At 47.8% G+C, this 11,915-nt stretch overlaps 1 protein-coding gene across 1 annotated transcript in view; it reads right to left on the reverse strand.

Moving 5' to 3' along the window:
• Positions 1-11,162, reverse strand: part of FLNB (filamin B) — an 86,533-nt gene extending 75,371 nt beyond the window's left edge. Inside the window, exons 1-4 of the mRNA XM_004702534.2 lie at positions 10,883-11,162; positions 9,064-9,161; positions 7,060-7,207; positions 1,545-1,663 (exon numbers count right to left, since the gene is read on the reverse strand). Of these exons, the coding sequence (XP_004702591.2) occupies positions 1,545-1,663; positions 7,060-7,207; positions 9,064-9,161; positions 10,883-11,162 (645 nt within the window). The remainder of the gene's footprint in view (positions 1-1,544; positions 1,664-7,059; positions 7,208-9,063; positions 9,162-10,882) is intronic.
• Positions 11,163-11,915: the final 753 nt, after the last annotated feature.

Below are 11,915 nucleotides of genomic sequence, written 5' to 3' on the forward strand. Positions count from 1 at the left end.
TAGGTGTTACTTAATTGCAATCGTGACGCTAAAGAATTATGTACAGGTGCCAGGTTGGCAAGGGGTGGATTGAGGTAGTTTATTGTGCCAACCTGGCCGATAAACACATGTGGGATTAATTGAAGGGCGGAGAGGTAAATGGCTCGGCGAGCCTCGCCTTTCTTTGTCTCTTGCTCTTTGATCATCGGACCAGTATGGAGCCGCCTTGCTTGTTCTTTGTCTCAATTTGCAAACTACAATACCTGTGAAACACCTTACCCATGGACTGTGTCGCCGTAATTTGAGGTTCAAGACCTGCTTCGCCACACCATTGGAATTTACATCTCTTGAACTGGGGACTGTCGGACCCTGTCATCTGGCTGACTGTTGGTGACCTGCCTTACTGTTTGCTGCTTGTGGCCGGATAGCCTGAATTGCTCTACAGAGGACTACCCAGCAGCCCTCAAGACTTGAAGGACTTCCAGTGTCTCACAACTGTCTCATGGGAGTGAGTTGCACTGAGCCATTTGGACTGCTTTATAATTTAATTAACTGTTTATTTCTTATGTTATATATCTATCTGTATAAATATAATAAAATTATTAGCATTTTAGTTTTGTTTCTCTAGAGAACCCTGTCTAACACACCCATCCCATCCCTCCCCACCCCACTTCTGTAAGGCACCCCAGGTGAGGAGTCGCTTAAAGGCACAAAGACCAAAAGGCCACACAGTGCCAATGTGTGCCAAAGTCAGGACTCGCCACTGTTTCAAGAGCTGGGGCTTTCTAGAGGAGAGTAAAGGTGGAGCAGAAGAGAAACCTGTAATACTCAGTCATCATCAGGAGCTTAAGAAATGCCAGGCGCATTCTTAGGTATCATAACCAAACAGTGAGCAAGTTAAGCAGAATCTCTACCTGACTGGGGTAAATAGGCACAATGTTTTTCACGTGCCAATAAACTTAGGAGTTTCAGAATGTGCTAAGTGCTAGGAATGCAATCTGGTCCTACGAGGGCAGGCGGACAGCAGGGATCGCACGTGCAAAGGCCCTGGGGGTGGAGCCAAAGAAGGACCCGAATGGAAGGAGAATACAGCAAGAAACACCTTTATACGCTCTCTAGCCTTCAGCACCTAACCTTAGCAAAGAGGCCTTTGCCCTTGGAGACCAGTTTATATTATTTTCCAAGGCAGATCCCTTAGGCAAATTAACTGCTCTAAGCCTCCAAGATGCTTTAGGTAAGAGCAGTTTTTGTTAAGAGCTTTATTGAAGCAAATGGAAGGTCCAGTCCTTGCCATCTGCTACAACCAAAAAACCAAACTCTTTGCCATCGAGTCAATTCCGACTCATGCGCCCCATAGGGCAGGGTAGAATTGCCCCTGTGAGTTTCCAAGACTGTCACTGGTTATAGGAGTAGAAAGTATCATCTTTCTCCATTAGAGCAGCTGGTGGTTTCAAATTGCTAACCTTGCAATTAGCAGCTTAATGTGTAACCACTAGGCCACCAGGGCTCCTCTCAAAACTCCACGGGACACTGGACAGGGGAAGAGGTGGCATTCTCTCACATACCTCTTCTTTGTTCCCTTCTGGGTCCTCGACAAACACCATCACCTCTCCTTGCCCGGCACTGATGGTGTCCACGGTGAACTTGGCTGGCTGCTTCACCATGTTTCCGGTGGACTCGATTCCTGTCAGACATTTACATAACACATTAGGAGAAGGACCCCTCAGCCATCACTCACTCACTGTCTCTGCCCTCAGACGGAGGGCAAGGATGACAGCACCCAGCCCCGCAGTTCCCCGTGGGAGACAGGAGCAAGCTGCCATGGCAAGGTAAGACAAGGATAAGCAAACACTTGGCACGTCCTCTGTCCAGATCTCAATAAAACCCAACTCTGAAAATGTTCTGCACAATCCAGTCTGTGGGAAACGTTGTGGTAAGAAGCCAGGAGAGGCCTGGTTTTCGGATACAATGGGAGAGGAGGAAGGAGGTGTGAGCTGGAGGGTAGCTCATTTTTCATGAAAGACCAGAGTGTACTATTGAAATCTATTAAAATTGCATTCAAGATTTTGAGCTTGCACTTAATCGTAAACACGAATCTAAGAACAATTAGTTCTTACAATGTGGCCCTGCTCAGGACTTGCCCTCATGAAGTGATCACTAAAGATAGGGGTGTGGTGAAGAAATCAGATGGTGCTCAGCTATCAGAAAGAACAGCCTGCCATCTGGGGTCTTAAAGGCTTGTCTTAAAACAAGCAGCCATCCAAGTGAGGTATCCGCTGAATCTATATGGTAGGAGCACACTAGCCCGTGTGAGTAAAGGATTGTAAATAATAAATCCAAGATCAGAGGAGGAAATTGTATCAGGGCTTAAATTCTGAGCACCAGGTTAGCACAGGGTGTGGTGTCAGTGAAGCCCAAAGACCATTTTCAGAGTCCCTACTCAGATTAAACTTCCACTGAATTCCTTCAGACCACTGACCAGGGATATGCATGGTCTTGCCCTCAGACAGAGTGCATTGCAAAGTGGATTACTACAGATATAATTAGGCTAAAATTTAACATATGATCACTGTTTTCCCTTTGTTCTGGTTTCTATTAGCGTCTGCTTTCACTTGGGTTGTGGTTTTCCTGGTTTGTTTTGTTGTCATTATTTGTGTGATTTGTCTCTATATGAAATCCAGGTTAGCAAATCTACAGAGAGAAAACTTAGATTAATATTAGCAATAGGGAGCTAGTAATGATGTGTTTAAGAATGAAGAAAATGTCCTAAAATTGATTGTGGTAAAGACTGCACAACTCCTTTAAATATGTTTAAACCACTGAATTGTGTGGTACATGAATTCTACGTAATAAAACTTTTAAAAACTACATTCAATGTTCACATCTTTTAAAAAGGAAGCCTTTTGACATAAACACAGACTCACATGCAGTTGTAGGAAATAACACGCTTTGCCCCGTTGATCGGCTCATCTCGGTTGAGTTTTGGCAGGTTGAGGGTTTGAGTCCATTGCAGTTACCCACAGTTTTGCTTACTGCGTTTTTCCTGTTATTCCAGGAACCTTATCCCAAGATTCTTTCTTTTCAGACCACTACCTTTCTCTGTCCTTTTAGGGCAGGTCAGCGAGTGACACACTCTCTTCGCTTTCCTTCATCTGAGATGAGTTTGATGAATCGTTTGATTAATGAAAGGATATTTTCAATGGATAAAAGATTTTGCGTTGACTTTTTCTTTCCGCATCTGAGACATGTTGTATCATTTCCTTCTGGTCACCATGGATCTGACAAAAAACACTATCATTGTTTTTTCCCCTCCAGCTAAAGTTTCCTTCCTCTCTTGTTGTTTTCGAGTTCTTGTAGAAGTTTGTCTATAAAGTGTCTTGGGGGTGTGGGGTGGTGGTGTGTGTGTGTGCTCTGACCGGAATCAAAGCTCCAGCTCCCCACTATTTCCTGGGGCTGGAAGAGCAGACGTGCTCCCCCCTGCTTCTCAGATGGCCTCTGCCGCTGTGCTGGGGCGGTGGTCTCATCCCTGCTGGTCTGTGCCTGCTGAAAGTCAAGACTCCTCATTTGGTCTTTACTGGTGGAGGCCGTAGTCAGGGGCACAGTGTTTTCTGCGGTTATCGTCGGAAAGTTTTCTGCCTTGTGCCCCTTTCTTGGTCCACTGGCTCCAGCGAGCAGGCCTCCTGTGTTTGCACCTGTGGGCTTTTCCAAGTTGCCGGCCTCTTAGCTCCAAGGGTAGGATACATAAAGCAACAAGAACATCCAAAGGGCTCATAAGATCCTAGTTCCTGCCGTCCTGGCTGGTCTACGTTGTTCCCTCCACCTTCCCGAGACTTCTAAGGTCTGTTGCACATCATGTCCAAGATTTTTGTTACACTTCACGGAGCGAAAACATCTACTCCACCTTCCGAGCAGCAGAAGTTCAAGGATGACTTTAATAGCAACCCTTTTTATTACAGAGCACTTTGCATTTACACACAGGCGTGTTATGAAATGAATCCCCGCCCCCGTGTGCCCATCATCCCATTTCATAAAGTCATAGTTCCTCTCGACTCACGCTTCCCCCCCTCTCTCCTGTACTCCACAAGTGTAGAGAGCACCTTTCACCAGGTCCACAGATTACAACTGGGTCAGTCTCGCCAGTCTCATTGAACCTCTAGATGTCCCTCCGAGGTTCTTTTCCTTGGCCACTGACGTGGGTGCTTTCTTCGACACTCCAGACCTGCCTTTGTTGTCGTTGCTGTGTGCCGTCCAGTTGGTTCTGACTCGTGGCAATCCTACACACAACAGAACACTGTCGTATCTGCCCGGCCGGTCGGTCCTCCCCATCCTCACAAGGGTTAGAGCCGAGCTACTATGGCAGGGCCCATCATCTTGACCCACGTTGGCCAGGGTCAGCCTCATTCTTGCCAACCTGCTACTTGACCAAAATGATGTGCTTTCCCAGGGTCCAGGCTCCCCGAAAATGGGTCTGAAGTATGTGAGATCTGTATTTGTTTCCACTAAATCCCTTAGAGCTTTTTAGTGTTATGTCCTTCAGCAAGTGCTGAAGCATCCACCACCCAGGGGCTGACGGTGAGAGGATGCCAAGCGTAGTCTCCGGTCCCTTATACAGCACAAGCCATAGTCTGAACCTCACACATTGCCTAAAGGGACCTCAAATGGTAATGGGTCTGTTTCCGAACAATCAGGCTCTTTAGTGATCTAAGTCATGATAGGAGAAGAGGGCCCGGCCCCGCCCCTGGGATTAAGAAGAGCAGGTGGTGGCACTCCTGCTATGGTTGTGTGTGGGCGAAATGCTAGAATCCTGCCTGGTAGGGCCATGCTACATTAAAAGAGTCCGTGGGGCATCACTCAAGCGTCTTAGACGCTTCAGAAAGTCGGTGTTATTTCAAAAAGGTGTGTGTGTGTATGGTTGGGTCGGTGGGGGAGAACTTTCTTGATTAAGAGAGTCTAAGAAGAGATAGTAAACAAATTTAATCGAATCTTAATCAGATCTTGGTTTGCATATAAAAAACAATAACAATAATATATGAAAGACAATCCTGGGGACAATAAACTCACTGCCATTGAGCTGATTCCAGCTCACAGTTACCCTGGTGGGCAGGGTAGAATTGTCCCTGTGGTTCTCCTAAACTGTAAATCATTTGGGGTAGTAGAAAGCCTCATCTTTCTCCCACTGGTGGTCAATAGGAATATTTAAATTCAAAGTGGTTATTAGATAGCAGGGAATTGTTATTAATTTCCCCATGTGTGCTAATGAACACTGTGGTTATGTTAAGAGGATGCCCTATTCTTAAGAAAGGATTTCTATTTTGGAGTGACGTTTACTATGTAACTTATGTTCAAATAATCACACACCAGAGAGAAAGCTATTAATGTGAACACCTGTTGGTTCTAGGAGAAGATACACAGGCATTGCATGTGTGTCAATGTTATCCCAATCTTACTTATGAAAATTAAGAAATAATGTCCTTCTGAAGCCCATAGAAAAGGCGGCGGCGGCTGATCCTGATGTGCTAATCCTTCCTCGGCAGAAACTACACTGTGCAGACCGATATGCGACTGCTGTCCTTAAAAGGCTGGGGTGCTCGAAGTCGGAAGCCAACCAGAACACCAAATGTCTGGAAAAGGCTTCAACGTCCAAAAAGGAGCCTGGGCAGATTGGTGTCCTGCTGACTCAGAGGTCATACACAGGATGTCTTAGCAAGGAAGCCCTGCTGTCTTCATGGCCAGGGCAAATCTTGAGGCAGCGTTAGCATAATAGAAGGAGAAATGAACCAGCAACCGGAGGCACTGGCTCCTGCCCCACCAGCATCATGGACTGTGCTGATGGGCTGAGAACCCTGGTGGGGCTGGCATCTGAAAAAAAAATGGGAACAATCACCCTTTCTTCCTTTCAGGGGCCCCCACGAAAGTCACATGGCGGCTCAGTCATCATTCTCCATGTGGGAGAGCAGCCACCTTTCTTCAAATCTGAGTCACACGGCAGAAAGGGGTGTCTAGAGACAGATCAGCCTTTAAGTAAGAAAATGAAGTCATGTGGTGATTTACAGCATTCACCTTAAAGGCAGAAACAAGATCCCGCCACAGAGGGGCGGCTCTACAAAAACTGTGGCGTGCACAAGCAAGGGAATAGTCTTCAGCCTAAGGAGAAACGATGCTCTTATCCACGTCACCGCCTGGGGGAACCTTGAAAGCAGTGTGCCGGGCGGAATAAGTCAGTCACCAAAGGACAGACATAGCCCAATCCCACGTCCATGGAAATACCCTCATGGGCCAAGAAGTGCACGGAGACAACGTCGGTGAGTTTTTACCCAGTGACTGGGGGAGGGAGGACTGGACAGTTACTACTGAAGGAATCCTGGGTTTCGTCTGGAGCAACCAAAAATGTTTTAGAAACTGGTGGTGGTGGGGAGTGCACAACAGGGGAATTGACCCACATCGCGGCACGGAGCACCTGAAATGGGTACTGTGGCAAACGGTATGCTCTATACGAACCAAAACAAACAGTTCTGACTCACAGAGGCCCTCTAGGACCCAGCGGAACTGCTGCCTCCCTTGTGGGTTTCTGAGACTGTCCCTCTCTGTGGGAGTGGAAAGCCTCATCTTTCTCCTGAGGAGTGGCTGGTGGTTTTGAACTGCTGACTTGGTGGTTAACAGCCTAACGGGTAACCATTACACCACCAGGGCTCCTCGTTCTAGGTGAAGCAGCTTCCAAAAGCTCATGGAATAATTCATTACCAAACTATAAAGTAAAACAAACAAAAAATCAGGTTCCTGGGGGATAGGGTGGGGGTGGGAGGGGGGAAAGGGGAGCTGATATCAAGGAGTACAAGAAGAAAGAAAATGTTTTGAAACTGTGGTAGCAATTGTTCAATAACTATGGAATGTCATGATTTCTGTAAGAGCTCCCAATAAAATGAATTTAAAAAGAAGAAAATGCACCACCTTTTAATTCCATTTTCCCACAAACATTTTTGGGCCACCAAAGAATAAATAAAGATAATGAAACCTATTGGCTCTTGATTCGGAGAGCATTTCTCCTGGTGGGGATCTAGCAGCAGAGGACAAGGCACTTACCTCTGCCGTAGGCTCTGGCTTTTTTGGGGTTGAGTTTGGGTTTCAGAGGAGCCCCTGGCTTGAGCTTGGCCTTGGGAAACTGGGACAGGTACGTCATCACCGAGTGCTCATCCACATCTGGGTGAATGATTTCTTCGGGAGTGATGACCTGGAGGAGCAGCACATGGTGAGTGACCACCCAGAGCACACCCCTTCTCCCCGCAGCGGCTGTGGCAGACTGCTCTCAGAGCAGATGCTGCAGACACTGGGGAGCGGGTCCGCTGCTCAAAGACATGACATGCACAAAACCTACATGACAAGATTGGTAGGTGGATTCTGCTTTTGTTTTCTTTTCGTTTTTTAAAAATAAAGGTGCCGCTGTCCCATACCCCCCTCCCCCACCTTGAAGATCTTATGGAAATTGGAGCCCATCTCCAGAAAAAAATGTATTTGCACATGATTCTAGGGCCTTCTCGACCCTATTTTGCCTCCACACTCTCTATAAAAGTCTACTCACACCCTTGGACAAACTTTCCCAACGGGTAAGGCACACCCAATCCCGAGGAAGAAGCAACAAGTGTGCGTGGGTTTGTGCGGGTTAACAGTGCAGGGGTAAGTTGGCCCTTTTCTCTGCTCCTGGGTCTACTGCCTTTCTCTCTGATTCTGCAGCCATTAACATAAAATCCGAAAGAGACGGCACAGTGACAGACATGTAGCTCAATGCGTTACGAGCCACTAGAAAAATGGGGAGGGGCCACTTTCTCCTGAGAGTCAACCCAGGCGGGACAGGTGATGTGGCATCCCACCTGACCCAGCCCTGAACAGCACACACAGTCCTCGCCGCCGCCCCCGCTGAGGGTGCCGGCCAGGTGAGCCACACCTCCGTGGACGAACAGAAGGCTCTGTCTCGGGAACCAGGTTAACCAGATGCAGATCAACACCAGATGTACTGAGCTCCTCTCCCCCCACACTGAAACAGTTTCATGATCAGCCTGCAGGAACAAAATAGCTCCTCGGGTTTACACAGCCGCCATCTGCACATTCCACAGAGGGTTGAATGTGTGTGGACTTGGCCCTTTGGGGCTGGCAGACCCCCGCAACAACTTCACAGTGCCAAGATCATATGAGCGTCAAGAAGAAACCATGCTAGGTTTCTGAGGAGATGAAGAACATACTACACCATTTCCTGAAGGTAGCAGAGCCAGGAAATGGGCCGTGTCGTGGAGGAGAAGTGACCCAAAACCCAAACCAAAGGAACACAGGAAGGTTTTTGATCTTCCATAGAATCCTCTTATACAAAACTATGCTGAACTTGGACCTAAACACCAACTTAGTAGACCTTAGAGGAGCCTAGAATGAATGATGCCATCCATCCAGGGGCACCGGCTAGCCACAGCTTCTGTTGATAGCTACTTTGAACACGGGAGTCATGTTGCTTAATTGTTAAATGGACTTTCTGGACAGAAAACACTGGTTTCTCTCTCTGCTATGGAGACTCAGCTAAGCAATGTGGCTACTGTAGAAGTTATCCAAGACTTACTTACTTTCCAAGTTCTCTGGTTACATCCCCAGAATAGCATTAGGGGCAATACAAATTCTACCACAATGTCCATTAATGATAGATTATCCTGACTTTAAAAAAATATGTTCCAGGTCCTGTGACTTCCCCTAAAATGTTGGATTAAAACTATGTTGTTTAGGTCAAACATAGTTAAATGTCAGCATTTTCTTATGAATCAAACTAGTCATAAAGGTCCACATTGACACTCTGGGATTCCAGACTTTTAAGATATTTGGAGCAGAAATGGTATCAAATTTGCAGGCCATTGATAAAGAAGAGTGGCATGCGGTAAATATGAGGGGGGAACAAGAGAACGTCAAAGCAATGTTCCAGTCGCAGTCCTTGAAGACTGTGCACGGAGAAAGTCAGACTGCCTGCCCAGCCCAGAAAAGGTATCTCTAGAGTGCCCGAGCGAGCCAGTGGGTAGAGAAGCCTCCCAGGGCACAGGACATTTGCAGGCCTACCTGTGGGACCCCCAGCCAGTCGTCCGCCTGCTGCATGGCTTCCCGAGCATTATCCACAGGCTTCCGCGGGTCCCAGGATTCCCAGTCTGGGCATAGACCTGTTAGCAGACATCAAGTCACTTTTAGCATTTACTCCTTCACTCTTTGCCATCAAGTTGATGCTGGCTCATGGCCACCCTAAGGGCAGGGTAAAACTGCCCCTGTGGATTTAGCTGTTTACCATCAGCTGATTGATTAAAAGACATCGCATACCTAAACTAAATTTTGATGTGATTATCAATAGGGGTAACCCGCTTGGTCGATTACTTTAGTGAATGATGCCTTGTGACTCGCAGTGAATTATATATTTTGTAGCCACATGCCACCCGCTTCACACACACCCAAAAAGTCCCAGCTATGACCGGGCAGAGAGGGACATTATTCTGCACTAGCTGGAGATGTCTCCTTTAGGTGGCTGTCACCTTGCACTGAAACAGACATCAGGCCGTCCTTAAAGTCTGCGATGTGTGTATGTGGCCTATAAAACCATTTGGGCCTGGTGCCTTTTTGCAGATATCTGACTCATTCCTGGACACATCTGAGAAGACTGGATTAGCCTTCTGTATGATTCAAACATCCATTTGCTCAGAGGCAAAAACCTATCATTATCTTCAAAGCTCTTTCTTAAGACTGTAGGACTGGGGTACAAAGAGCTGAAACTGGTAAAACACTATCCTAAAACGGGTCTTTGAAAGGACGTAGGAAGAAAGCCCTGGGAGATGAGATCATGCTCAACTTGAATTTGCTCCTGTGTGCCAGCAGTTTATACACACGCTCTAGAATGGCCCTCCTTCCCTGCCAGCTAACACCAGCTGGTTCTGCTCTTGAGCATGATGAGAACCTCTAGCTTGTAAGATATTAATTAACATGACTGGTGCGCATGCGTGTGCGTGTGCACCCTCACACACACGCACACCACTTAGTATATGGAAAATGTATTAAAATAGATTTTTCAAAATTAAATATGATCTTTTTGGTGGCTATAAATACGGGCCCTAGAGCAACAGTTCTCAACCTGTGAGTCATGACCCTTCTGGGGGTCGAACCACCCTTTCACAGGATCACCCAATTCATAACAGTAGCAAAATGACAGTGATGAAGTAGCAACGAAAATAACTTTATGGTTGGGGGTTCACCACCACATGAGGAAGGTTGAGAACTACTGCCCTAGCGCATGTACCAGCAAGCACTACCCACCACGCTAACCCTGCCAGGGAGGAAAATTGCTACCTTGATGTACATTCAACCACTCAGGAACAAGAAGCCCATCAAGGGCGTTAATGCTCCAACTGGATCCTCACCAACCACTATTTCACAGTGTTGTGGAAAGCGCAGAGAAAACCATAGAGCATGGTTAATAAAAAATGGGTACTTTCTGCTCAATGGAAGTTTTTAGATTTTCATGCCAAGCCACCCAATAGAACCACATGTTTCTGCCGAAGCCAGCAGGAATCCAGGCACCAACTGTGGGGAGAGGCAGGCCTTCGGAGACTGGAAGCTAAACCCCAGGCCTGCGCCTAGTCCCCAAGCCTTCATTTGGCCATGTAATTGGATTCAGTGCTCAAACTAGCCTGGGGATATACCTCTATGACCTGTCACCGGGAGGAAATGCAGCCACTTTTAGTTCCACTCGCTGTTCAATGGTAGGTTAAAGTTGGAGAAATAGACCAATCACAGCATGCCTGGCTTTCCCATTGAAAACATAGAGGCCTGGAGCCCAGAGGCCAGCACCCCCCACCCCCACCCCACAAGGGTCATCCAGGGAGCGGTGGGCACTTACCTGGAGCACAGCTGTCTACCAGGGCTCCCAGGGCTTTGCCATCTTGCCAGTTCTGGTTGAAGTTGGTGATGGGCAAGTAGGGGATCTTGTTCTGGATCCATCCCAGCAGTCTCTGCTTGGGCGTCTGCTTCTTGGCATCATCGTCGCCCTCATCCTCCCACACCGGCATGGAGATGGAGTAGTGGAGGATCAGCGTCCACACCAGGCCCAGGATGAGCTTCAGGTTCCCATCCACGACGGCTTTGCTGTCTGCGGAGAGAGACAGAGGCTTGTCACTCATCTGGCTTACTCGAGTGCCGATGGCGTTCTGGGTCACCGAGAGAACTACATCTTCAGGGGTTAGGGGAGCATATTGCGGTACTGAAGAGCGTGCAGAGGCAGGGTCGGGAATTCCCTTCAAAACGCTTGGAGGTGAGAATAAACTGCAAACCAAATGAACAGACTCACAGCAACCCTATCGGACAGGTGGAATGCCCTGAGACTGACTCTTGACAGGAGTAAAAAGCTTTGTCTGTCTCCCGAGGAGCTGGCTGGTGGTTCCCAACTGCTGACCTTGCGGTTAGCAGCCCAGTGCAGAACACTGCACAGCACCAAGGCACCTGGACACAAGAACAGGCCAACTGACATTGGCAGGCTGGGTGGTGTGCGTGTGAGGAGGCTCTGGGCTGCTCTACTTGGATGCATGCTTAAGATCGTCCATCATTTTAACAAGGTTTTAAAATGTTAACACTTCAGTAGCAAAACTCAAAAGAACCAGTTTCAAAAATGGGCAGAGGACTTGAATAGACGTTTCTCCAAAGAAGAGACACCAACGACCATGAGCACGGGAAAGATGATCGACAACGGCGAGCATTCCCGCTACCGCCGAGTCGACGCTGGCTCCCAGCAAGCCTGCACGGGGCTTCCAAGACCGTCCATCTGGCTCTCCTTACAAACAGCCAGAGGCAGAGCCGGTGGTGGGTGGTGCTTCTCCCGTGCCAGGGTCCCCACTTCACACTTCAGAATGGTCAGTGCCTACTGGAGAGTAACTGGC

Source organism: Echinops telfairi, unplaced genomic scaffold (genome assembly GCF_000313985.2).
Source record: "Echinops telfairi isolate 266 unplaced genomic scaffold, ASM31398v2 ScPeMD7_31;HRSCAF=116, whole genome shotgun sequence".
Lineage (NCBI taxonomy): Eukaryota > Metazoa > Chordata > Mammalia > Afrosoricida > Tenrecidae > Echinops > Echinops telfairi.